A 24,347-nucleotide genomic window follows, 5' to 3' on the forward strand; every position below is an offset into this window, starting at 1 on the left:
CTGGAAGGGCTGCTGGCCAAGCTGAGAGATGGCTCGGTCGGGGTGGAAGAAGTTCCACCCATTCGCGTCTTCTACCACGAGAATGCGTGGTACACCTTGGACAACCGGAGGCTTTGGGTGTTTAGGGAGCTTGGGAAGCGCATCCCCGTGGAGGTTGTCGAGGCCTCCAAGGAGTTTCTCAAGAAGCTGGAGCCAAAGTTCGCTGGGAGAGAGGTTTCTTTCCGCAATCCAGGAATGGCCGCGGAGGAGCAGACTCTTTCACGCCAAGTTCTGGCATGGTCTTTGGACAACATAAACAACGAAAGCTTGCTCGTCAATCAGGTTGGTTTTCTTCTTTTTGCTCTTGGTGATTGGCTTCGAATGACTGTCTTGCTCTCGCCAGGTTGACAAAATCCCCTTGGAGTTCCCGGCTTTGAAAAACTATCTGAGTGTATTCCGACCTCTTCTACTTGAAGAGACCCGCGCCGCCTTGCAGCAAAGTCTTGAGATGATCAACGAGTTGCCTTGCGTTCTTGTCGAGATGGGCAAGGAAGTCCCTGTTCGGGATGGCGATGACAAGATCAGAAGGTTTAAGATGCAAGTTTCGAAAGACATACTAAAGCCGAAGGATTTGGTTCTCCTGACAACAGCAGAGCCAGACTGCCTGACGATTCTGCGAGATAGTGGCGAGTTTTATACTCTTGGTCTTATTATCGCTGGCGACGACATGGACAGTGACGAGCTCAAAGTCGACGTATACGCTCCTATCGACAGTTCCGAGTACGACCCCTTCCTTGAAACCAATCGACCGTGGTATGCTGTCTACTTGAGCTCCCTCGCCACTGGAATGCGAGTTTGGGAGTCTCTGAAACGTCCTTCTCTGGCTCTAGCATCTCAATATCCTATATTTCAAGAAGTTCTTCAAGCAAACTCGGTAAGAAACTTCATGTTTCGTTTACATATCTAGTTAAGACGCGTTTTTGTTTTGCAGGGTGAACCGGAGATATATGACGTTGAAGGTATGACAAGCTCCGAGATTAGTTGCGCAAGGTGGTTTAAGCTCAACGATTCTCAAATGGAAGCTGTCTCGAGGACTGTTATCGCTCTGAAGAGGGAACAGAAGCCTTATGTCAGACTGATCCAAGGACCGCCCGGAACAGGAAAGACATCGATGCTTATGGCTCTGATCTCTGTGCTTGCCGGCTCCAGCAAGCGCATACTTATGTCTGCTCCGACAAATGCCGCCATAACTGAGGTTGTGGTGAGGCTTTTTACGTCGATAACAAAGCAGCCCTCTCCTTTTATCGGGTGTACAAGGACCGTATGTCCTCGTGACGTCGTGTTGGTGGGCAACAAAGAAAATCTTGAAGTGGATGACAACGAGATCCTTGACGCTGTTTTCCTTCAGAGCAGAGAAGAACGATTAGCGACTGTCCTCGCTACTGCTTGCGGGTGGCAACAGAAAGTTCTTTCTGTCGTGGACTTTTTGGAGAATGCAGAAGAACGCTATAGGCAGTATAAGCAGGATAAGAAGCCCGACGAGCCTGCCGAGAGCTTCCTGGACTTCTCCAGGGAGAGAATGACGTTTCTTGGGGATCAGATGCTGAGTAGCATTGACTTAGTGTGCAACGATCTGCCGTCCACCTTTCTCAAGTCTACTGATATCCTTGGAGCCAGACACCACGTCACCGAGATCAATGCAGCCTTTGGACGATTTCGCGAAGACTCTGAAGTTCTGAACTACGTCAGTTCTACTTCAGGGGCCGCAGCAGCTCTTCTGAACCTGTTGAAGACAAACATGGATTTTGTGACGTACCCGCCTGGTAAAATTCCTACTGGTGAAGAACTTCTGCGGCACGCGTCTGTAGTCTGCTGCACGGTCTCCTCTGCAGGCACGAGAATTGTGCAGAATACCTCTCGACATTTTTATACAGCGGTTATCGATGAAGCGGGCCAGCTTGTGGAAGCAGAGACAGCAATTGTGATGGGTCTACAAAACTTGAAGCAGCTGGTATTAGTTGGGGATCACAAACAATTACCAGCGACTGTTATAAGCAAGGTAACTTTTCTTGGTCAATAGCCTCCTGGTTTCATCTGAAATTTCGCTTCTCGTGGTTTCCCAGATTGCTCAGGACTACAGCTATGGCAGAAGTCTTTTTGAGAGGCTGCAGCTCCTCGGACATCCTAGTATAATGCTCAACGTTCAGTACCGTATGCATCCTTCTATCAGTCAGTTTCCAAATTTCCAGTTCTATGAAGGTGCAATCTGCGACGGGCCAAATGTTGTGGATGACTTCTATGGCCAGTTATCACAATCGCAGCTCTTTGGTCCTTACACATTTTTAAACGTGCACGGTGTTGAAACGAAAGACGAAAAGCACAGCAAGAGCAATGCTGTGGAAGTACTTGTTGTGATGCACCTCCTCAAGATGCTTCACCAATCAGGTGCTCAGACTTTTTATTCTCCTGAAACTGACTTTTGTTTCCAGGCGAAAAATTACAAGTAGGCATAATATCTCCATACGCTGCTCAGGTGAAGGCCATCAACGATCGGCTTAAGTCCTGGGACCATGGAAGTTTAAGTATCAATTGTCGTTCTGTCGATGGATTTCAAGGACGCGAAAAAGATGTTATTATCTTGTCCACCGTTCGGTCAAATGTTGGTGGTTACCTGGGTTTTCTCGAAGATCATCGACGATTGAACGTTGCAATAACTCGTGCAAGGTAGCTTTCGACTTGCCTATCGAGCATCTTACAGCTGAAAAGTTTTGTTGTAGGCACGTCCTTTGTATTGTTGGTAACGCCAACACTTTGGAATCCAGTGACGGTGTTTGGAGACAGCTTCTCAACGATGCGCGGCATAGGAAATGTTATAGAGAAGCTTCACAGGATTCTACCGTAAAGAGAACTATTCAAAGAGCTATGGCGGAAATTCATCAGCTGGAGTCTCTCGTGGATCCCCGGTCAGATTTTTTTAGCAATAACGTTTGGAAGGTAAGACTCAAGCTGTTTAGAGTCCTGTAATGCTAACAAAGAGCTGGTTGCAGGTGTTTTTCAGCAAAGAGTTCAAAGCCAGTTTCACGTCCATCTCGTCGGGATCGACAAAGTTGCATGTGCTAAATGCCATTCTCAACCTTGCCAATGGACGTCGTCCGAGACACGCGTTTACGGCCCCCGTTCCCACGAAGCGAAACTACGTTCAGTTCCATCTTACGATGGAAATGTATCTAGTTTGGACGGTTGACTTGGACGCTGATTGCACAGTTCAAGTCCTAAAGTTCTGGGATGTTCTAAAGCTTGACGGCCTTCCTAGGATTGTCAGCCGTCTTGAGAACCTGTGTGCTACATACTCGGGCCCTTATTTAAGACGATCGAGCGAACGCCTTACGGACGGGTACATATGTCCCAACTTCTCAATATTGAAGGGACTCACACTATCTTTTTGTAGGAAGGTGGCCGTGCCTGCTAGATGGAGCTCTGGAGCTGAAATAGAGCGGCATAAGTCCTTGAAAGAGATTGCAAGCTCTGAGGCGAACGGGGAGACCACGACTGGCGAGAACTCAAGCGTGTCAGAAAGCTTACTGTTGATGAAGTTTTATTCTCTATCAACAGGTATTGCTAGACAGCTCTTAACAGCCACCGACGGTAGCCAAATCGATCCTCCATTCGAGGTAACAGATCAAGAATCTCAAGTTGTTAAGTTCCCCTGGAGTTCCTTCGTCGTCGGAAGGTCGGGGACAGGAAAGACAACAGTTATAACCATGAAGCTGCTTAACCGAGAGCAACAGTTTCGTCTATCTCATGGGCTCGCTGAAGGTGAATCTCCGGGTCAAACTGTAGTACGTCAAGCTCTGATAACTGTCAGCTCAAAACTATGCGCGGCAATTAAGTTTCACCTTCAAAGGACACGCAGGTAAGAGTTCAGTGCCTTTTTTGTTTGATTTAACTTTTGAAATCATAGATCTCTTCAGCGAAACAACGCTGTCAACAAAGATGACATGTATGAGAGAGAAGGCTTAATGCTGGACGAGGAAGCAGAAGAAAAGTTGTTCAGCGACATACCTGACAGTTTCGTCGACATATCCCCGCAAGCATTGCCTCTCGTCATCACGTATCGAAAGTTTTTAACCATGCTCGATGGCAGCGTTCCGAGACCTTTTATCGCCAGGAGGGACATGGAGACAGCGCAAGGAACTTTTATTAGAGTTGAAGATTGCGACGACAGCGATCGCTTCGATACAAATGACGACATTGATATCTCTTATGAAGCTCCGAAGACATCTCAACGGATTCAGCGCAGAAAAGAGGTGGATTTTGATTGCTTTGCCGCAAGCTATTGGCCGCATTTGAACTCTAGCTTCACCAAAATGTTCGATGCCTCAGTCGTCTTCACCGAGATCATGTCATCGATTAAAGGAAGGCCTGAATCTCTACGAAGCCATAAAGGACGGCTATCTCGAAATGACTACGTTTATATGTCTTCTTATACTTTGGACCAGAGCCAACGAGAAAATATATATGAGCTTTTTCTACAATACGAGAAGCTAAAGTCACAGCGAGACGAGTATGATATATTGGATCACGTCAGATATCTATATCGACAGATCGAGGGTGGGGAACCGTTAGGACCGAAGTTTCAGTTTATATACGTCGACGAGGTCCAAGACCTCACTCTGGCTCAGATCAGTCTTCTCAAGTTCGTTTCTGACAACGTTGCAGAAGGATTTGTTTTTGCTGGAGACACGGCACAAACAATCGCTAAAGGCGTAAACTTTCGCTTCGAGGATATCAGGAGTTTGTTTTACAAGGAGTTTTTGGAAATTGACGACAGGAGGCAGATCACGAAAGATGGGAAGTTGCGGAAGCAGGCACTATGTAATATCCATCAGCTGACGCAGAATTTTAGAACTCACAAAGGGATTGTCGACCTCGCGGACAGCATTATGCAGTTGCTGTTGTTCTTCTTTCCGGAAACAGTTGACAAGTTGGAACCGGAGCGGAGTTTGATATGTGGTGAGAAGCCCGTTGTTGTGAAGTCCGATGAGAATTACAACCTCATCACCTGCCTATTTGATCGCAGTGGAAGGTTTGGACGGGAGTCCGACTTTGGAGCCGAGCAGGTGATTCTAGTGCGAGATGGTGAATCCAAGCAGAAACTTTTAAAGCGACTACAAAGCTTGGTGCTTACTGTAGAAGAATGCAAAGGTCTCAATTGATAGAAGTTGAGCGATTTAAATAACAGTCTCTTCAGGATGTTCTACTGTACAACTTTTTTGCGCAGTCGAACTTCGGCTCTAAGTGGAGAACTCTGTACACCTATCTCGACGAGACAAGTCTTGTGAACTGCTGCTGTCAGGGATATCCCAAGTTCGAGAAAAGACTTCACAACATTCTGTGTAACGAACTGAAGCAGCTATATGTGGCTATTACAAGGTCCAAGCAGCGTCTTTGGATATATGACGAGGACTTTACTTTCCAGCAGCCCATGCTAGACTACTGGATCACGAAAAACTTGGTTCAGTCGAGAAGTCTGGACGAATCCCTCGTTTCTTCTTTCCATAGAATCAGCACCCGGGAAGAGTGGCTACAACGAGGACGCCAGGTTAGTTTCCAATGCTCCACAAGTCTCTTCATAAACTTACGTGTTCTTATTGACAGATGTTCAACGACCGCCAGTATGATATGGCTGTCTTGTGCTACCAACGAGCTCATGATTCGTATAGAGCTCAGTGGGCACAAGCTGCTCTGCACCAGCAAAATGGGGAGAAGAATCTCGTCTGGAATCCCACCATAGCGACTCAGCAGCTACAAGACGCAGTGAACCTTTATGAGAGAATTGCGAAGTTCGAAGCTGCGGCAAGATGTTTGACGAAGATCAAAAACTTTAAGCAAGCTGGTAATTAATTCATGTAATCGTGATACGTAGCGATCGTGAATTACTAACGTTTCTGTCATTTCCAGGTGTATTGTACAGGGACAAGTGCAATCCGTCGCGCTGGGAAAACGCTGCTCAATGTTTTGAACAAGCAAAGATTTATGATGAAGCAGCAGAAGCATATGCCATGGTAGAAGATTTTCAGAGTTGCTTATCCGCATGCCTGGCTGGAAAGCTGTTTGAGAAGGGGCTGAACTTTATCCGGGACCGAGAACAGCAAGATGCTTCATTCCTCAGCAATAAGTACGTGGTGAATCTCTTGAAGACCTCGGCGGAGCACTATCACAGAAAGAAGGACGTTGACAGGATGATGAAATTTGTTCACGCGTTTCCGGGCATTTCCATGAAGCGGGACTTTTTGAAGAGGCGTGACTATCTGGAGCAGCTTATGCAAGTGGAGTTCTTCTACATGAACTACGAAGAAGCTTCTCAGGTAGCCGAAGCGAAAGGAGATCTTATAGCCGCTGCAAAGTTCCTAGAACTAGCTGGACATCGAGCCGAAGGAGCTAGAAAAATCATCAAACACATGCAGCTGAAACTTCTATGGGCGAACAACAACCTGGGGTGGCCTTTGAGGCCTTTGGAAGATGAAAAGCTCGTCACTGAGGCTCACAGAATGGCAAAAGGGGATCCTCGAGCAGAAATCCAGCTTCGAGTCCTAAGAGATGACGACGACCTCTCGCTGTCAGATGTTTTCGAGAACTGGAAGCTGGCGAAAGACGACCCGACTATAAACATCATAGTGCTGCGTCAGCTCTTGGAGAAAGGTCTAGAGTTGGCTAAAGGTTCGACTTCGCTCGGGCTTCTTACTCTACAGGTTTTGGACAGGCCGTTGAGAACAGCTAGTGACATGACCAACACTCTGCAGTTTGTGGTCGCTGTTTGGAACACTTGGTTCCAGAAGATAAGCTCGCTGCTGAAGGCACTGGCAAAGATCGAGAAAATTATTCCGCAAGGCGACGCACTTCTGGATTCTTGCTTGGAATTTATGGGCGTTACTCGGCACCATCTTCCCGGGCTGTGCATAGTGGAGGACAGCATGGTTGACTGGCTGAAACGGGGTGGAGACTGGACCGTCGGCAGTGGAAAGGCACAGCTGAAAACGGAAAAGTTTCTGTCTCTAGCAACAGATTTTTGGCGGGGTCAGCTAGAGTCGACGAGCGCAATCTTCTGTGAAGTGCTGGAAAGCCACGCAGGCAATGCTGGTGGAGCCGAGAGCTGCCTGTCAGTGTTGAAGATTATGGACGTGGTCAGTAGCTTGGGGAAGTCCGAAACTCACGAAAGAAGACTTCGAAGTCTCAGGATGGAGCTTTTCCGGTGTTTATTCGTACGCCGAGGGAATACTCCCGTTAGCTTACGGGACCATCCCAAAGTTACTCCTCACCTGGACGCGCTTGCCAGAGACATTACAGCAGCGAGTGATTCGGTCGAAGAAACAGTTATGCTACAGATTCTGGGACCTTATTTGAGGAATGGTCCCGGGCAGGATTTTATTGCCAACGAGTACTGCTACCACTTTGCGATGCCGATAAGCCAGTGTGCTCAAGGGCTGCACGACATCTTTAGCATGGAAGGCTTCCAGCATTATATCACTCCGTCGATGTTCATCTACATGCTGGAGCGAATACTTGTTTCTAGCACTGCGTGCTTATCACACATCGTGGAGGCAACGCTCCCGGAAAGCCTGGCTATGGAGTTTATGACGGGGTCTACGCAGGAAATTCTGTACACGCGGATGTTGAGGATGGGCTGCTCCGTGGATAAATTTTGCAAGAGTGTTGGGACAAACTCTCTGGAAGTCATTCAGAAGATTTGCAGTTCTCTGCTACTCGGATACCGCCTGGACAAGTGGTTGCTCGATATCCCAAAGTCAGAGGTAGTCTTTCGGATTATTCGAGTGCTCTTAACCATTTTCATGGAGTTTGAGAACCAGGCAGTGAACAGCCACATATTCCGAGATCTGAGGAGCTTGGTGACCCGGCAGTCTTCTGCGCTGGACCATCTTCTTCCGAGCTTGAGGCAGGGGCTGCAGTGCCTCTTCGAGACAGGTGCAAACTACAATCACTTCCGGATACTCTTCTGCCGGTTCATGATTGAATGCGGCGATCAGTTTCTGCTTCTGAGGCGGAGAGACAAATTCAGGCATGGATTTAAGTCTCGGTTCCAGACTTATGTCAATGTGGAGCCGGAGCCGTGGAAGTTCAGCCTGGCATCACTGCAGCAGCCGGATGATTTGATGCTGCAAACTGTGGATGCTGAGGAGGAGGAAGTTGATGAAACAACGGAGCTGAAACCTTCCGAGGTCGAGCTGACATTCGAGTGTCCGGAGCCAGAGATGACGGCTCCCGCAAAAGAAGAAGCATTGTCTCCATGGTACCTGAAAGTTGGCGATTCGAAGCTCGGGTTTTTCGTGGTCTGGAGGCTGCTGAAAAAGCTGCAAGTTGCCAGAGAGAACTTGGTCCAGGATGACGAGTATGTCCGGGAAGCCAAAAACGCGTTTAGCACTATGGCTTGTAAAGACGACGGCTACGTTTCGTCATTCATCTCCGAAGTGTGTCCTCTAAAGGTCTGCGTACTTTCCTTTCTCTTTTTCCCTCCGGTTCTTTGTAACACTCTCCTGGCAGGCGGACTTGGTGAGTTTCGTGCTGGACATGGCTTCCGCGATTGAGATTCTGAAAGGCCGAACCTTTGCCGGTCAGGATGGGCAACTCAAGGCCGATCGAGACGACCTCGTGGAGAAGATGAACGACTTCAAGTGCGAATGCGAGGCTTTGTTGGAGCTTATGGATCCTAGGTGAGTGAAGTGTTTGCTTTGCTTGTATGGATGATCTATAACTTTACAAACTCTCAGGCATGCCGACCATCAGAAGCAGGACTTGGATTGGCTACTTCTATCTGTCACAAATCCAGCAACAGAGAAACTAAGTTATGGCAGATCCAAATTCAACCATCGCCTTAAAGACGTGCTCGGTGATGCTCTCCAGCGCAAAGAAACTATCTCCAATGAGCCAGCAAAGCCTTGCTCGTCCGCTACTAAGCCCGCGCCTAAGAAATCAAACAAGAAGAAAAAGTCCGGGAAGAAAGGGGGAAGAAAGAAGCAGTGACTTAATGTTGATATATACATATTTCGTGTCTGTATAGGTAGTTTGATCGGAATTATCTATAATATACTTCCAACGAATTTTATCAAACTGGCGCCACCTTGGGAATCACAAACAACTCATCAGAGAGAGAGAGAGAGAGAGAGAGAGAGAGAGAGAGGAAGAAGAAGAAGAAGAAGAAGAAAGAATGGCTACCTGGTCGGGAAATTCGAGAGGTCGTTGCTTCCTGGAGAATCGCTTGTTCCAGGTATCGACGACGACGCAGGCACAGGCATCACCCCAGATGTTAACGGACGTGCGAAACATCCCCAGCAGCCAGTCCACGGCAAAAAGGACCGAAACGTCACCAATAAACTGGGGAAGATTCACAGCCTGGAGAAGAAAAGATCGAGAAAAAAAACCTTTGCATAGTCTTGCTTAAAGCTGGCTTGCCTGTAAAACTGTGATCATGGTCACCAGAGCGGAGCTGGGAATGGACGCGGAGCCAACAGCGGCGAGAGTGGCAGTGATGGCGATGACGAAGAGGCTGCTCACAGGGAGATGGATTCCATGAGCCTGGATGGAGGACGAAGAGAAAAAAGTGAGTGAGAGAGAGATGGAGGACGAAGAGAAAAAAGTGAGAGAGAGAGAGAGAGAGTGAGAGAGAGAAACCTGGCAGATAAAAATTGCTGAGACTGCCTCGTAGAGCGCGGCACCGTCGCGGTTAATGTTGGTTCCTAGAGGAATCACAAACTGGACGATGCTCTGGTCGCAGCCGTGTTCTCCGCCGCATTGCATTGTCACTGGCATTGTGGCGGCGCTGGAGGAAGTTCCCAGTCCCATGCACAGCGCTGGCAAAAATGATCTGGTAGATACGCAGCAAATCGCTTTAAACCGGCTTGTGATCTTCAAGAGCTCAAAGAACCGAGCTACTTACTTGAAAACTTTGAGGGGATTTTGCCTCGACAGGAGGAAGACTGTGAGTGGCAGCACCAGCGTGGAATGGATGAAGAATCCGCCCAGCACCGTCGCCATGTAAAAGCCGAGAGATTTGAGAAGATGGACGGCGTTGCATGCCTTGAGAATGGTGCCTGCGATGAGCGACGCAACTCCAACGGGCGTGAACATGACCACTACAAAGATCTGATCGGGAGAAAAAAACAATGTAAGATTGTGATCAATCGAAGACACGAGAAAGTTACGATTTTTATCAAGATGGTGTTGCAGAGCTCGATGAGATGAACTAGAGGCTCGGCTCGCTCACCTGGAGGTACACAAAGGAGAGAGTTACGAGCTTTTTTCCTTGACAGGTTTAGAGATTTTCTCACCGAATGTATTGGTGGCGAAAGCGAAGACAATGGCGAAAGTCATGACTCCCAAATAGTTTGGCTTCGCAGCGGCCGCGACGATGTTTGTAGGAAGCAAGTCGCGGCCAATCTCGAGCAGGGAATCCACAGTCCCAGCTGCTGCCTTTGGTGTGCTAGAAAAAAAAAATTTCAAGTAAACAGCATGAAAGTATCACTCTCACTCTGTGGGGGAAGTTCCATTGCGAGTGGCACACTTTGTGAAACCCGAGTCGTCAAATGGCTTGTCTCTCCCAGGCTTGATCACCGACACCATGACGATTCCCAAAACCACGGCAAGCATCATCGACAGTAGATAATACAGTAGAGACCACTTGGTGATACGGCCAACTCTACATTTTTGCCAAGAAAGAAATCGAGCTACATCACAGGAAAAATATCATACCCACTGGTTGTGTGTCTCAAGCTGAACACTCCAGACATCAATGCGAGCATAATCAATGGCAGAACCAGGGCCTGTAAAGCTCGGATGAAAAGCTCTCCAGGATACCCTTGAAAGCAAAAAGGAAAAGAGATCGAGCTTTTAGGACAAACGACGAGGAGATCTTTTCTCTTATGATACATACCCAGGAGCTCCACTGTTAGAGCAGAGGGATGCGAATTGTAAAGCCCAGCTCCCAGCGCGATTCCCACAAGCACTCCCAGCAGCGTCCACCACACCAGCATCTCCATCCGGAACGCCTTCTTCTTAAACCGCGAGAAGAGCCCCGCCATGGCGGCCAACAAACAAACAAAGAATGGCGCTCTCTTCCCAGAAGTTTGGAGAAGTGTGGAGTTCGCTCCCTCCCTCGCAGAAGAGATTCTTGGCTGCCCTATGAGCTACTTAAGGAACTCCATAGCCAGACTTCCGTAGACGCATTTGGCGGGCTCGGATTTGGACCCGAGGTGACTGCAAATCTTTTCTTCGTTTGTGGTTTTTTTTTCTCTTTGCTTTCTGCCACTTTGTTCGGTCCCCAGAGGAGCTCTGACCTCCAGGCCTACTAAGACGAGCACAGTGTTGCGAGCTCGACATGATACACAGCATCACGCAAACTTGATGGTTGAGTTCCTGAGGTTTGGAAATGCAATGTTGGCTTTTTGTATGGAAAAACAATTCACTGCCTTTTGTCAATGTCGATTTGTAATGCAAACCATGGGAGCATATCACCGACCATGCGTGGTAATTAGCACAGTGGTAATCCGTAGGCGCATATCTAGGTCTGATTTATATGGGAAAACTTTAAAGCTTAGAACACTGGTGAAAAGTGATCTTTACATTGACAAGAAACTTAAAATCTCTTGATACCTTGAGAAAGCTTTTAACATGGTTTGGGGTTTGCCATCCAAAACTACTTTGGCAGCTATTTGACCATTTAGAGCTGTCTTGACTCTCGAACCTTCAAAAAAAAGGGGAAAAGGGAAGAAAGATCCCCCAGAACCTACATAGTGCTTTCTCAACGCACACACCACTTCACGGCTTTGTTTAAAAATGCTTTAACAAAGATTTTGTTTTTGAGAAATTTTCCGTTAAGCAGGAATGGCTGTTAGCATACGAGTCCATGCAGGAGGCTCCCCTGGAGCATTTCCCAGAAGTTTGGCTCCGCTGAAACGTTTACTCCCCCTTAAAAACGTTCCTTCCCACCGTCATTGGTTAGGGCAGTCAAACATAGACACACGAGGAAGCCTTCGTTCGAAGAATTTTGCATGGAAAAGCCTTCTCGTTACTGGTACTTAAATCCCTGCATCCTTCGTTCCTTCTCGAGAGAAGCGATGGAGCTTTTACTGCTGTCCTGGAATGCTCTTTACCTCCTCGCGTTTCTACTCTCTTTCTGGCTGATCTACCGTAAGTTCTACAACTCCCAAGGATCATCCACGATCAAACTCCCGGCGGGAAGCCATGGCTGGCCTCTTGTCGGAGAATCTCTCTCTCTCTTCCAGGGATCCCCTCTAGACTTCCTCACCACTCGACGCAAGAGGTTCTCCCAAGTTGACTTTCGCTTAGATCTTGATTTAATGAAGTTTGTGACCGATTTACAGATTTGGAGGAGTTTTCTCGAGTAACTTGCTTGGATCTCCCACCATTGTCACAACAACAGTAGAGGCAGCCAAGTTCTTCCTCAGCTGTGCTGACTGTGGTCCCTCAGGCTTGTTTGGCCGATTGTTTGGGCCGGACTCTATAAGCCAAGCCGTCGGGAGTGACCATGCGCTCTACCGGAGAATCATGTTGGGGATGATGGTTCCAGAGGTGCTCAAACACCATGTCGAGAAGATCGATAACTTGGCTCAGGAGATTCTAGAGTCGTGGGGATCGAAGAAGACGGTATCGGTTATGGAAGAAACTGTCAAGGTCTGATCACATCGTACGCCAGGTTGATCGCTTGATCTGATTATAAACATTTGACTTGCCAGTTTAGCTATTGTACGGTGATTGGATTCGTGTGCCAGAAACTGCTGCCCACCACTCCGGAGACGATCGATCTCATGCGAGACGTCCAGGCCATAGAGACGGGGCTGCTCCAGTTTCCAATCGACATACCCTTCTCACCTTATCACAAAGCATTGCAGGTTTGTGGCTGATAAATATAATCTTTCTAGTTCTGGATCTATTGTGATTCGATCAGGCCAGGGCAAGGCTCCACACATTCTTGGATGGGCTCATCAACGAGAGGAGGGCACAAGTAGCTGCCAAGGACGAGACACACAAAGATGCATTGGGCGAGTTTGTCACGCACAAAGATGACAAGGTTGGAACCCTCTCCAATCAACAGGTGGAAGACAATCTCATGGCACTGTTGTTTGGAGGCCACCACACTACAGCTCTGGCTCTCCTGTGGCTGATCAAATACTTACATGAGAATCCACAAGCTTTCAAGGAAGTGGAGGTATTATTATTATTATTATTATTATTAAACTGTTGTTTTGAATTTATCTTGATTTCCAGGAAGAGCAAAGACAAATCGTTCTTGAGAAAGGCTCCACAAAGTATAAATTAACATGGGAAGACACAAAGATGATGCCAGCCACTCTAAGGGTTAGACGGAGTTCCACTTATTTTTATATTGAATTTAATTGGAGTGTTTTTGCAGGCTGTCCACGAGACTCTGAGGCTTTCTAATGTTGTGGGGCTGGTGACACGTAAAATCACCAAGGACATCAGCTACAATGGTTTGATTACATGTGATTGAAGCTAATTCCAATCGTTCTCTTGGTGTTATACAGGTTATATTTTGCCCAAAGATTGGATGGTTCATGTCCATATGTCAGCAATCCACTTAGATGAGAGCATTTATCGCAATGCAACAAGATTTGATTCATCCAGATTTAAAGTATGGCATTTGTCATGTTTATACTTACCAAAACCTTTTTATATCTTCCATCAGGTCCCAGCTAAAACTGGCACATTTATTCCATTTGGCTCTGGACAAAGAACATGCCCAGGAAGTGCACTAGCTAAGTTAGAGCTATGCGTTTTCATACACAGGCTTATCACAAAATACAGGTACTTCCTTTTCCTCCATTTTCTTGCCATTTATACTCAAACATTATTGTAAAACACTGTAGATGGGAGCCAGTGAATCCAAATAGTAAAACAAGCTACTGGCCAATGCCCACAGTGAATGATGGATACCTCATAGAAGTTATGTCCATCCAGTAAAGAAACAAGGAGAAAATAAAAGCCCCTGGATTGCCTTTGCTGATATTTAGGGTTAGGTTTAGGGCTTGTTTTGCCCAGATCTGGCGTGATGGAGGACAAGAAGAACACGGACTGCGTTTACTTCCTCGCATCGCCGCTCACATGCAAGAAGGTGAGAAATGTGGAATTCTCCCGCAAGATCGCATGCCGGGGCACGAACATTCACCAAAAAATGTGTTTTTCGTCTTTCTCTCCGCGCCACAGGGAATGCAATGCGAGTTTAGGCACAGCGAGGTCGCGAGATTAAATCCCCGCGACTGTTGGTACTGGCTCTCTGGGAACTGCCTCAATCCAGACTGCCCGTTTCGTCATCCCGTGAGGCTTCTTCCTTCTCCTCTTAGGATTTTTCATAGTCTTTCTTTGATAGAGAGTCTTTTTCTTTCTTTGAGGATAATGGTATTTGATTTCTCGCAGCCGCTGGACGTGTCCGAGGAGGAGAATCCCAGCTCCAATTCTCGAGTCCCCTGTTACTTCTACTCTCAAGGATACTGCGCAAAAGGAGACCAGTGTCCGTTCATGCACGGCTTTGCTCGTCGCTCCCAACAGGTCCAAACTTTGGCCCAGCAGCAGCAAACTCCATCCCAGCCTCAAGTTCCTGCTGCCTCTACCGTCACGCAAAACGGGGGCTCCAAGTTCTCGTCGGCAACGTTCGGCCAGAGAAGCGGCCCGGCCGAGCCTCCACACCAAGTCAAGCTTGAAACTCCGGAAGAACACGAGCAGCAGCACCAGGTGGAGAGCAGCAGCTCGCCGACACAGGACGACGAGCAGCAGGAGAAATCCGACAGTGGCGACGGAAAGTCCGAAGAACTCTACAGGCTGCACCACCACGAGTGGCCGATGAGAGGCAGCTCCCCCGACTTCGACGACGTAGATCCCGGAGCCCAGCAGGATTTCTACTCGGACGATGGAGATAACTACGACACCGTCCTCGATCCAGTAAATGGCTCCTCCTCGCAGCTGCTTGATCAAATCCAAAGCCAGCAACACCGTCTCCTCGACTCTGCTTCGTACGACTTTGGAGGCTGCCGCTACGAGCGAGGAGCTTTCCAAAACGGCCCCAGCGCTGGCACACGGAACAGCTTCAACGAGTACAAGCCTTACGATCCACCGTACCAGCCATCGCTCCCTTACGACTGCATGATCAGCTCGCGGCAGCCTCTCGTCCAGGAGCAGCGGATTGATCCCGACTTGGAAGCTCTTCTCATGGCCAGGAACTTGGAGGGACTAAACCGAGGGAGGCTCGAGGACCGGCTGGTGTTTCCGAGAGGGAACCACAGGAGCCTCTTTGCCGCAAACCGCTTAAAGCTTCTCAGCGACAACAGTAGTGCTCACAACAGGCTAGTTTACGACGAAACCAATCCTGCTCTTCACCATCGACTGGAAAGCTGGAGGGTGGCGAATGGTGGCAGTCGCAGCGTCCATAGCAGGCTCGGAAGGCCCAGCGTGAAGACCCGGCTCAAGTATGCTGCTAACCAGAGACTCCACCAGCACCAGTTTCATAACTTCCAGCACCACCACCAACAGCAGCAACAGCGTCACCACGGCCGGAACTCGAGATACTTGGGAGTGATGCAGCAGCAGCACTGGCGACACAACAAAGTCGCCAAGAAGCCCAAGCTCGCCGCCGCCGCTGCCGGTGCTGCTCCCAGCAGCACCTCTGCCAGGAACAGCGTCACTTTGAGAGAGTCTCAATTTGACGGGCCAAAGAGCCTGGCGGAGCTGAAAGCTGCGAAGGACGCTGCTGGAACTTGAGGACACGAAACGAAAAGCTTCTCTTTGGGACGCTCAGTCTGTCCTTAGAGCTTTGTGCCACAAGACGGTGGTGACTCCAATCAGCAAGCAACTCACCCCGAGCACCCAATCTCCCTCGTCTCCAGCACCGACCTCGAGCTCACTAGCAGCAGCAGCTTCTCTTTCCTCTCGTCGAGGCTTGGCTTCTCCTTCGCTGCGGCGTCGATCACTTCGTCGAGTAGGATCGCCAGTGAAGCCACTGTATCCCGACGGGGTGTGCTTGACGTCCATGACGGATCCAAAGAACTCGGTCACGCGGACCTCGTCCAGCTTCCTCCGGAACAAGTCGTCCCTGAAGCTGGCGTTGGACATGAGCAGCCGGGGATCGTAGACCCGGAACAAGCTCTCGAGGGTGGCGGCGCTGTCGGTCCTCACGCCCTCGAGAAACTGGAGCGTGTAGTACGTGAAGCGATCGATCACCGAGACGCCAACGTCCATGTCGAGGTGGTGGGAGTAGGAGTTCTCCCCCTTGTTGCTGCTGCTCGCGGCCAGCACTCCAGGCGAGTAGACTTGCGAGTAGAGCGTCGAGGCCTGGCAAGTGTCCACCATGAACAAGATCTCCCTGTATCGCCCCTTTTGATGCATCTGCTGGATCGCGTCGGCCAGGTCGTGGCTCTGGATCTCCTCCGCGTCCTGGAACTTGATGAACTGGTCGCCACCATGGCCGGTCATGTAGAGCAAGACGTTGCTGGACTCGTCGCTGAGGAGGCGCTTGGATCGCGGGACTGCCGGATCGTGGCGGCCGGTGAGGACGCGCAGGAAATTGTCCACGGTGACCTCGTAGCCGCGGTAATCCACCTCCACATTCTCGCCGTAGAGGTTGAGCTTGTGATCCTCGTTGTTGAAGACCTGGGCCGGGCGGGAATTCCTGGCGTTGCACGCCATGTCGTCGGCGAGCATGAGGAGGATGTGATCGTCCGGGATGCCCAGGCGCTTGACGGTGTGGTAGATCGAGAGGGTGTTGGCCATATGCCTGTAGTTGAACCAGTAGCGCGAGGTACATACCAGCACCGCCCAATTGCTCGTGTGCGCCGGCGCTGCCATGGCGCTCGGCGCGATCGACGAAATCAGCAGTAGCAGTGGCAGCAGCAGCAGCAGTGGCGCCATGGCGCTCCTTTCCCCCCCAAAAACCCTAAAAATGTGCGTGCGATCCTAGCCGTAGGATTTTCGCGGTAAAATTGCTATTAAATACCACCATGGATTGCAAAGACTTTCTTATGATCAAAGTTGCGACTATGGTACAAACATTCCAGCGAGAGCTTTTCTTCCACCACGATCATCCTCCCGGACGAAAAAAAAGAGATTCTTCGTGGTGGCTCCTAAACTCCCAGGTACTGGAAAATGGAAGGAGCGAGCTCGGCGACTGACCATCCAAGAGCAGCGTATTGCAAAAGCCGGATGCCCGTGTCCACGTCCAAGTGATCTTCATCGATCACAGGCAGCAGCCTTAGCCACAAATTTCTCGTCTCTTCGTCGCGGGGAGAGCTCTTCTTGTCGCTGTTCTTCGCCTTTTCTTGCAGCGGCGGGACGTAGGAAGAGGAATAGATGGGGACGAAGAAGGCTCGGCATACCCACGGAAGTAGCTGCTTTGCGAGCTCCTTGGACAGCTCCTTGACAGCTAGAACGACTGGAAATCCAATCGCGAGTCTGAGGATTAAGTTGAGCGTGTCCTGGAGTGTTGAGATTGAGAGGGCCGTCGTTTGGCCATACGAGTAGAATCTGTGTGATCCATATACCTGAGAATGATCGATGAGAATGGAGGATAGAACAGAAGGAGAGCTTACCACTCCCAGTACGACGCCGTTGAAAGCAGTGTGAAACTCAAAGCTTGGTGTCTTGTATTCTGGCCTTGGATACGCGAAGAGAACGAGAAATGACATGCTTGTCCAGAACGGAAGAACTGCAAAAAGAATGTCTTTTGTTCGTCGTATCATCTAACTGGATTTTGGCAGCATACCGTTTTCACCCTCCGTGACAAATTGGTCGATATGATCGTCAACGCAGCACCAAAACATCAATAGGCACAAGCCAATGGGAATCCCCGCATAGACATCGATGGGCGTGTGCATGCCCAAGTAAAGTCTCCCTGGAAAAAGCAAGGAACACGTTACAGCAAAGACAACTTGGCCGTTCTTACCGTAAGCAACAAGAACAATCACGAGGCAGATGATTCCCAACACAAGCCACCACACGCGAGAATCGCTTGGAAACTGCTGGTGGTTCATGAAGTAATTAAAGAGATACCTGGAGAAAGACAAACAACGAACAAAGTAAGACAATGGAATGGATCACCTCAGCACGCGAATACCGAAGCTTACAGTGATAAACAGATTGTGTTGATAGTGTGAGAAGAGGGGAGTCCAAACTCCATGGCGGACTCCTCCTCGCATTTAATGGCAGTGAGACGCCTGACCGGAGGAGATGCTGGCCGGGGGGCCGAGACAACGTCCTTGACACAATTCCCAACGTAGATGCAAACAGCCATAAGGATCGTCATTTGCCTCGCAAGCCTCGTCTGGCCACACTGGAAGAATGAAGAACAAAGAACAAAGAAAGAAAAAATTCAAACCCGGAGGCTACTACTTAGAACAAACGCGAAACTATTTACCCAGAAGAGAAGCGGGAGAAACGCAGTGTAGAACTCCACCGATACCACCGAGGATGCGACGGCAAACACGACATCCCAGAATGGATTCTTGGAACGCTGCAAGAAATCTTCGCGGATCAATCGATCCAGCTCCGGATTCATGACGAAGAAGCGTACCTGGATGTGAAGGATCGTCTCAGTCCCCTTGAGAACCCGCTGCGTCACCAGCGGCTGGAGAATAGATCGGGCGCGCAGGGTGAGATTGGTGAAGCTGGAGAATCGCAGCCAAGAGAGGATCGTGACGAGCGTAATCACTTGCCAGACGGGGACGCCGACAGCCTCCATCAATCAGAGATTTCCCCACAGCTCCAAGGAGAGAGACGAGCTCGCATTCTCCCGAAGCGTCCAGCGCTCTTTCCCGGAATCGCCCGGCTCAAGAACCCTAAGTCAAGAACGCGTGGCCAAGGGATATTCCTGGGATCAATCAGAGCCCTAGAAAAGGCAATTTGCGCTTCGATTCTTTGGCGATGGCGACCGAGACGGTGTGTGCGATCACCAGCGTGGAGTTGTGGCAGGCCAAGTTCAAGGAGGCGGAAGAGGGCAAGAAGCTGGTGAGTGGAAATCGGGCGCCATTGCTAGGGTTTAATCGTTTGATCGATCGATTTCTCCCCTTTCCTTTTGCAGTTAGTGGTGGATTTCACTGCGACGTGGTGCGGCCCTTGCAAGGCCATAGCTCCGATCTTCCTGGAGTACTCCAAGACGTTCACGGATGCGATCTTCGTCAAGGTGGATGTGGATCAAATGCCTGTGAGTTTAAAAATTACTTTTTTGTGTGTTCTTGACTCGATCCTTGCTCTTTCCAGGCGATCACTACCGAGTGGAAGGTCGAGGCGATGCCTACTTTCCTCTTGATCAAGGAAGGCAAAGTGGTGGACAAGATCGTTGGAGCGGACAAGGACCAGTTGAAAAAGAAGCTCCAGCTCCACACTGGAGCTGGAGTGCACGCCTAGGCTAGTCAAGAAAAGAATGGGACGATTTCCATACTACTAAGAAGTAAGCATTCGTGCTTTTAAGTTTATAGAAGAAGAAAACCTTTGTCGTTGAATTGGTTTGTATCTCATAGCTTGGCTGATAAACGAGAGCTCTGGTCCTATTCAATAGCTATAGCGATGGTGTTTCCAAAAACTTTAGCTCTTCACCAAGCAATCCATGAAGCCTTGCTTGAGCTCGGCTTCGTTGAGGTTCTTGCCGATGAACACGAGCTTGTTCTGGCGTTTCTCGTTGGGACCCCATTCTCTGTCCATTGTTCCCTCGTATACCGCGTGAACACCCTGAGTAAAAGAGAAAACTTTCAGATCTTGCAAACACTTCTAGCATAGTCACCTGGAAAACAAATCGCTCCTTGCAATCCTCGATGGACAGGATGCCTTTCATTCGATACAAGTCTTCGCTCCGTTCATCGAGCAGGTCCCCGAGCCATGTATCGATCTGTGCAATAGAATGAGTAAAAGGAAGACGAGGAGAACAGCTTACTTTCTCCAAATCCAAGTTCCCCTCACACATGATGCTCACGGACGACACTCCAGGGTCGTGGTGATGGTCGTGCTTGTGCTCGTGTTTGTGCTCGTGCTTATGCTCGTGTTCGTGGTCATGGCCTTTAGTTTGTCGGGTGTAAGACACACTAAAAGAATATAAATTCTTACCGTGTTCATGCTTGTGGTCATCGTGAGCATGAGCATTAGCTTTCTCTTTCTCTTTCTCGATCTCAACCTCCAGGCCCGCTACTCTGAAGTACAAAACAAACAATTAGCTTAGACGGGTTCCTCCAATGAAGCAAAGGAAAACTAGAAGGCGTACTTCTCCAGGTCAAAACCACCGACACCGAGAACGTAATCCATGTCGACTTTGCCATACTGTGTTGACTTAACACTCGCCATTGCATTGATACGCTGCAAAAGAAGATTTTGAAAAGCTAGAGACACGATCTTCATACCTTTATTCTCTCGGATAGAGTTTGAATGGCCTTCTCGTCAACTAAGTCCACCTACAAAGAAAGCAAAAAAGAAAGAGAAAGGCCGGTTGGCAAAGATATCGCGTCATGAAAAAGCGAACCTTGTTGAGTATGATACGGTCGGCATAGGCTACTTGCTCCACGGCTTCATTCACCGCGCCATCTGGCTTCACTTCGTCAAGATGCATAGGAGCGTGCTTGGCGTCCACCATCGTGACAACGCCGTCAAGTCGATAATGGTGCGCTACTCTGTCTTCCGCGTAAAATGTCTGAATGATCGGAGCAGGATTAGCCAGGCCTGGAACGATGACAAAGATGAAGAAGCTCTCGAATCAAACTCGACAAATCCAAGAGCCAGTACCCGTAGTCTCGATCAGGACGTGATCATACAAGCCTTTCTTCGTGAGAAAAAGCTCCTTGAGCATGTTGACGAGGTCCCCTCGCACCGTGCAGCAAAGACAGCCATTGTTGAGCATCATGATATCTTCCGTGGCAGATTTTCGGCCAACAACGAGGCTGTCATCGATGCCAACTTCTCCAAACTATGAAATCACAAAACTAAAATGAGAGATAAGAAGAAAAAAGAAAGAGAGAAACAAGTACCTCGTTCTCAATGACAGCGATCCTTTTCCCATGCTCGCCAGTGAGCACGTAGTTTAGCAGCGTAGTCTGCCATCAAGACATGATAAGTTCATGGTTGAAAAACTTACAAAGAAAACTTTGCATGAAGAAGAAGAGAAGATTTTACCTTGCCAGCGCCAAGAAATCCAGTGATCACAGTGATAGGAACCCGATTATCGACGCAGACATGGCTCTCGGGAATCTCAGTTGGAGCAGTCTCCTGCTGGGTGGTCGCATTTGCCAGAGTTCTAACGCTCAGCTTCCTCGTCGCAGACATTCTCCCCTGAGCGCCTATTCCTTTCGCTACCCTTGGAGCTAATCTCCCATAGAACCTCAATCCACCGCCACTGGCCTTGTTGAAAACCATGACCACCGACGACGCGCTTGCGCGCGTCCCATGCGCCCACGCCAATCCTCTTCCACACAATGCCATTGCCGCGCTTGCTGCCGCCATCACTTGCGCGCTTCTTCTTTCCTTGCTAAACCTACGCCGCTAGCCTGGAATTCTGGCGGTCAAAAAGAATTCTTTCCCTCGATCGCTCCCAGGAATGCGATCGCGCAGAGCTCCAATGCCGCGGCGAGAGAGGAAGAGAGGGAGGGACTGGACCTTTCCTTCTAGAGCCCTCTTTCCGGATTACCGGAATGTACCACCAGATAAACGATGGACGGACAGGGATTCGCGATCGGACGGCCGCCAAGAAATATCTATCTCCTAGAACCCTAAACCCTACCCTCCTACGTAGAAAATTTTGCCTCAAAAAAGAAGCAAAACGTAAATTTATGGATTTTTGTTCTTCAAGTTTTGATGTTCTTCAACACGGCCAATTCAATCTTCTTGAGCGTGGATTGAGCTGCAACACATTCCAATCGATCCAGAGTGAAAAATCCTTCTCAAACACGAAGCTACAAACTAAAATGTCTGATGCAAAACCTGGAGATCTAGGGCAGTATCATATAGAGAGGAGAAAAGAACTGTAGAAAAAGGAAAAAAGAGAGTGTGTGGATTCCAAGCAAAGGTAAATACCTGAAGAATCCAGCCGCCGCGATGATCAAGGCTTCTTTTTTACAGTCTTCTCCTCGCTGGGAGCAACGCTTTGATAGTATGCAAACGTGATCACGCCCGTGACGAGCAAAACTCCAGCAAGAAACGCCGGATACCTCCCCGATTTCTTCAACGTAACCCCGCCCTCCTGGTGTAGAACTTGCCTGGATTCGTGAGCAAACATCTCCCGGTGCGCCGTATCTTTCGCTGCCCCGTCCACATCCTTGCCGCCGCCGCCAGCCATGGATTTGGAGATCGGATCGCTCGCGCTAGGGATTCCCCAGGGGAAGAGCACGAGAAAGAGCCCTAAATTTTTTCTACCCCAAATTCTGTGCCCTGGCCTGTTCTTTCTTTCTCGTGGTGTGCTGTCACCTTGCCAACGGCCTATGCTGCCACGTCGACACACTTTATTAATGCACAGTAAAGGGGTCGGGGGATCGAATCCTGGGAGATGGCCTCGACATGAAAGTAGAAAGTTTTTGACTTCTCGCGAAAGATTATAGGGTTCTTATTGGATTTGTTGCTCCTAGGTCAGCTGGATCGATTTCCCGGTTCCTCGAGCTGGATGACGCATCACAATGGATAATGCGATAGCGCAGGTACGAGAAGGGATAGCGCTGCAGCGAATTCGGCTCGTAGAGTAGAGGAATTTAGGGAATGGCGTGGGCCGTGAGGAAATCAGGGGTTCGTAGCTTGAATAAGATCTATGCGAATTGGGAGAATGCGAGAGGATTTCAACCGCTTGGTGAGTTGAGGAACAGATTAGAGAATGGAAGCTCGAGGAACTACTACAGGACGAACTCCTCGAATCAACTCGTAGTCCAGCCATCGTACAATGGGAAAAGAGCGTTTCTTGTGGACACACTCCAATTGGTATCGTATAGTTTTGTGTGTTGTTTTTTTGGATTGGATGGCTATCTAAGCTGTGGTTCCATTTAAAACAGGTAAGGCGGCTTGAGAAGCAGGGTCTAACCGATAATCAAGCTGAAGCTATCACCGCTGTGATCACCGAAGTGCTCAATGATAGCTTGGAGAATGTTGCTCAGTCCTTCGTTTCCAAGCCAGAGATGCAGCGTGTAAGTGATCGCTTGACGTCTTCGTCACTCACCCGTGCTTTTCGTGTTAGAAAGAGTTGATGCAAGAGGCAGTCCTTTCGAAGTTGAGAGCAGAGATCGTCAGCCAGCTCGTGAGCTATTTCATTTTCTCGATTTTTTTCAAGTGTCACTTCTGGCTTTTCATCGCAGGAGCATCATGTGTCTACCTCACAGCGGGAATCAGAACGACTACGGACAGATCTTGACAAGCTGAAAAGCGAGTTGAAGTAAGTCGTAAGTAAAGTCCTGAGTTCCTCCTCAACCACTGTTTTCCGCTTGTAGATACGAGATCGACAAGGTTACAGCAGGCCAGCGCCTTGATCTCAACCTTGAAAAGGGGTAGGCAAACTCTCCGCGATTTTGGTTTTCTAGAACTTTGTCACTCTCTCTCCAGGCGCATCAGGGATGTCCTCGCGAATCAAAGCACCGAGACAGCGAATCTGACAAACAAGCTGGATAGTGTAAGCAATCATTTTCACTCAAAAGAATTCTCTGAACGCACCATCTACAGGAGATCCACACTCTCAAGACCCAGCTGGAAGTTGCCAAGTATGATGTGATCAAGTACTGCATTGGTAAATCTTTTACACTTCTAAAGCACACCGATAAGATCTCTAAAAGAAAATCTCTTGCGCTGTGACAGGTTCCATCGTCTCCGTAACCGCGGTTGGCCTTGGTCTACTACGTATCATGATGTGAAGAAAAGAAAACGTCCAAGAGTTCGTGAATAAAAAAAAACTAAAAAAAAAATCAAAGAGAAACGAAGAACATAGAAGATGGTGATCACGTCGCATTCTTTTTTAATCTTTGCCTTGAAGCGAAACAATAGTGGAAGGATCGCTCACTGCCCAAGGTTGGAGCTTGCATTGTATTCAAGCCATTTGGACATGGCACACAAGGAAGGATCCTATTAAGCGTAGTTTGGTGGAAAGAGGGAAGAAGCCATTAAAAAATTCCTTGTTGTCCGTTGGATGAATTAAATAAAGAAAGGTGAGAAAGATGGTAGCTTTGACGAGTGAAAAAGATGACAAAAACGCAAAAGCGAGGAACTTCACGATCCCCAACGTCTTTCTACCGCGGCCCCGTGATTTTACTGGACTTTTTGACCCGGGTCCCCGTGGTAAAAACGCTCGCACGGTTCGAAACCGCGCGTGAAAACGGAGCGCCGGA

General features: G+C 48.9%; 9 protein-coding genes across 9 annotated transcripts; 5 read left to right on the forward strand and 4 right to left on the reverse strand.

Moving 5' to 3' along the window:
• Positions 1-234: 234 nt before the first annotated feature.
• On the forward strand, positions 235-9,018 carry LOC9655553. The gene is made up of 13 exons (XM_024668702.1): positions 235-321; positions 383-913; positions 971-2,038; positions 2,103-2,424; positions 2,469-2,703; positions 2,757-2,973; positions 3,027-3,818; positions 3,951-5,099; positions 5,261-5,494; positions 5,638-5,842; positions 5,941-8,444; positions 8,539-8,708; positions 8,766-9,018. Exons 1-13 carry the CDS (start codon positions 235-237, stop codon positions 9,016-9,018), a joined length of 7,767 nt encoding a protein of 2,588 aa, XP_024524470.1.
• On the reverse strand, positions 8,994-11,363 carry LOC9655554 (excitatory amino acid transporter). The gene is made up of 10 exons (XM_002964291.2): positions 10,925-11,363; positions 10,744-10,849; positions 10,523-10,690; positions 10,323-10,474; positions 10,197-10,258; positions 9,932-10,137; positions 9,667-9,859; positions 9,448-9,570; positions 9,211-9,387; positions 8,994-9,115 (listed from the first exon to the last, which is right to left on the reverse strand). Exons 1-10 carry the CDS (start codon positions 11,070-11,072, stop codon positions 9,101-9,103), a joined length of 1,350 nt encoding a protein of 449 aa, XP_002964337.1. The 5' UTR covers positions 11,073-11,363; the 3' UTR covers positions 8,994-9,100.
• Positions 11,364-12,107: 744 nt separating this feature from the next.
• LOC9654272 (abscisic acid 8'-hydroxylase 1) lies at positions 12,108-14,035 on the forward strand. Its single transcript, XM_024668703.1, has 9 exons — positions 12,108-12,313; positions 12,375-12,684; positions 12,747-12,902; positions 12,959-13,219; positions 13,279-13,368; positions 13,424-13,502; positions 13,557-13,663; positions 13,718-13,836; positions 13,899-14,035. Exons 1-9 carry the CDS (start codon positions 12,108-12,110, stop codon positions 13,990-13,992), a joined length of 1,422 nt encoding a protein of 473 aa, XP_024524471.1. The 3' UTR covers positions 13,993-14,035.
• LOC112344467 (zinc finger CCCH domain-containing protein 19-like) lies at positions 14,023-16,393 on the forward strand. The gene is made up of 3 exons (XM_024669312.1): positions 14,023-14,143; positions 14,236-14,346; positions 14,446-16,393. Exons 1-3 carry the CDS (start codon positions 14,081-14,083, stop codon positions 15,781-15,783), a joined length of 1,512 nt encoding a protein of 503 aa, XP_024525080.1. The 5' UTR covers positions 14,023-14,080; the 3' UTR covers positions 15,784-16,393.
• Positions 15,785-16,955, reverse strand: LOC9655555 (GPI-anchor transamidase). The gene has a single exon (XM_002964292.2). The coding sequence runs from the start codon at positions 16,927-16,929 to the stop codon at positions 15,817-15,819; it is 1,113 nt and encodes a 370-aa protein (XP_002964338.1). The 5' UTR covers positions 16,930-16,955; the 3' UTR covers positions 15,785-15,816.
• A 66-nt stretch (positions 16,956-17,021) lies between these two features.
• On the reverse strand, positions 17,022-18,854 carry LOC9654273 (lipid phosphate phosphatase delta). The gene is made up of 7 exons (XM_002964293.2): positions 18,587-18,854; positions 18,431-18,526; positions 18,141-18,346; positions 17,960-18,066; positions 17,780-17,908; positions 17,607-17,722; positions 17,022-17,558 (listed from the first exon to the last, which is right to left on the reverse strand). Exons 1-7 carry the CDS (start codon positions 18,752-18,754, stop codon positions 17,142-17,144), a joined length of 1,239 nt encoding a protein of 412 aa, XP_002964339.1. The 5' UTR covers positions 18,755-18,854; the 3' UTR covers positions 17,022-17,141.
• Positions 18,855-18,888: 34 nt separating this feature from the next.
• On the forward strand, positions 18,889-19,514 carry LOC9654274 (thioredoxin H5). The gene is made up of 3 exons (XM_002963918.2): positions 18,889-19,020; positions 19,094-19,216; positions 19,273-19,514. Exons 1-3 carry the CDS (start codon positions 18,937-18,939, stop codon positions 19,417-19,419), a joined length of 354 nt encoding a protein of 117 aa, XP_002963964.1. The 5' UTR covers positions 18,889-18,936; the 3' UTR covers positions 19,420-19,514.
• On the reverse strand, positions 19,451-22,436 carry LOC9655556 (uncharacterized GTP-binding protein YjiA). Its single transcript, XM_002964294.2, has 11 exons — positions 22,066-22,436; positions 21,169-21,892; positions 21,024-21,089; positions 20,782-20,962; positions 20,522-20,718; positions 20,403-20,453; positions 20,267-20,358; positions 20,113-20,195; positions 19,943-20,064; positions 19,793-19,897; positions 19,451-19,740 (listed from the first exon to the last, which is right to left on the reverse strand). Exons 2-11 carry the CDS (start codon positions 21,493-21,495, stop codon positions 19,597-19,599), a joined length of 1,368 nt encoding a protein of 455 aa, XP_002964340.2. The 5' UTR covers positions 21,496-21,892; positions 22,066-22,436; the 3' UTR covers positions 19,451-19,596.
• Positions 22,437-22,567: 131 nt separating this feature from the next.
• On the forward strand, positions 22,568-24,185 carry LOC9654275 (protein FMP32, mitochondrial). The gene is made up of 8 exons (XM_024669313.1): positions 22,568-22,956; positions 23,028-23,159; positions 23,210-23,269; positions 23,328-23,404; positions 23,460-23,516; positions 23,572-23,638; positions 23,689-23,752; positions 23,821-24,185. Exons 1-8 carry the CDS (start codon positions 22,741-22,743, stop codon positions 23,874-23,876), a joined length of 729 nt encoding a protein of 242 aa, XP_024525081.1. The 5' UTR covers positions 22,568-22,740; the 3' UTR covers positions 23,877-24,185.
• Positions 24,186-24,347: the final 162 nt, after the last annotated feature.

This window comes from Selaginella moellendorffii, unplaced genomic scaffold, assembly GCF_000143415.4.
Source record: "Selaginella moellendorffii unplaced genomic scaffold, v1.0 SELMOscaffold_4, whole genome shotgun sequence".
Lineage (NCBI taxonomy): Eukaryota > Viridiplantae > Streptophyta > Lycopodiopsida > Selaginellales > Selaginellaceae > Selaginella > Selaginella moellendorffii.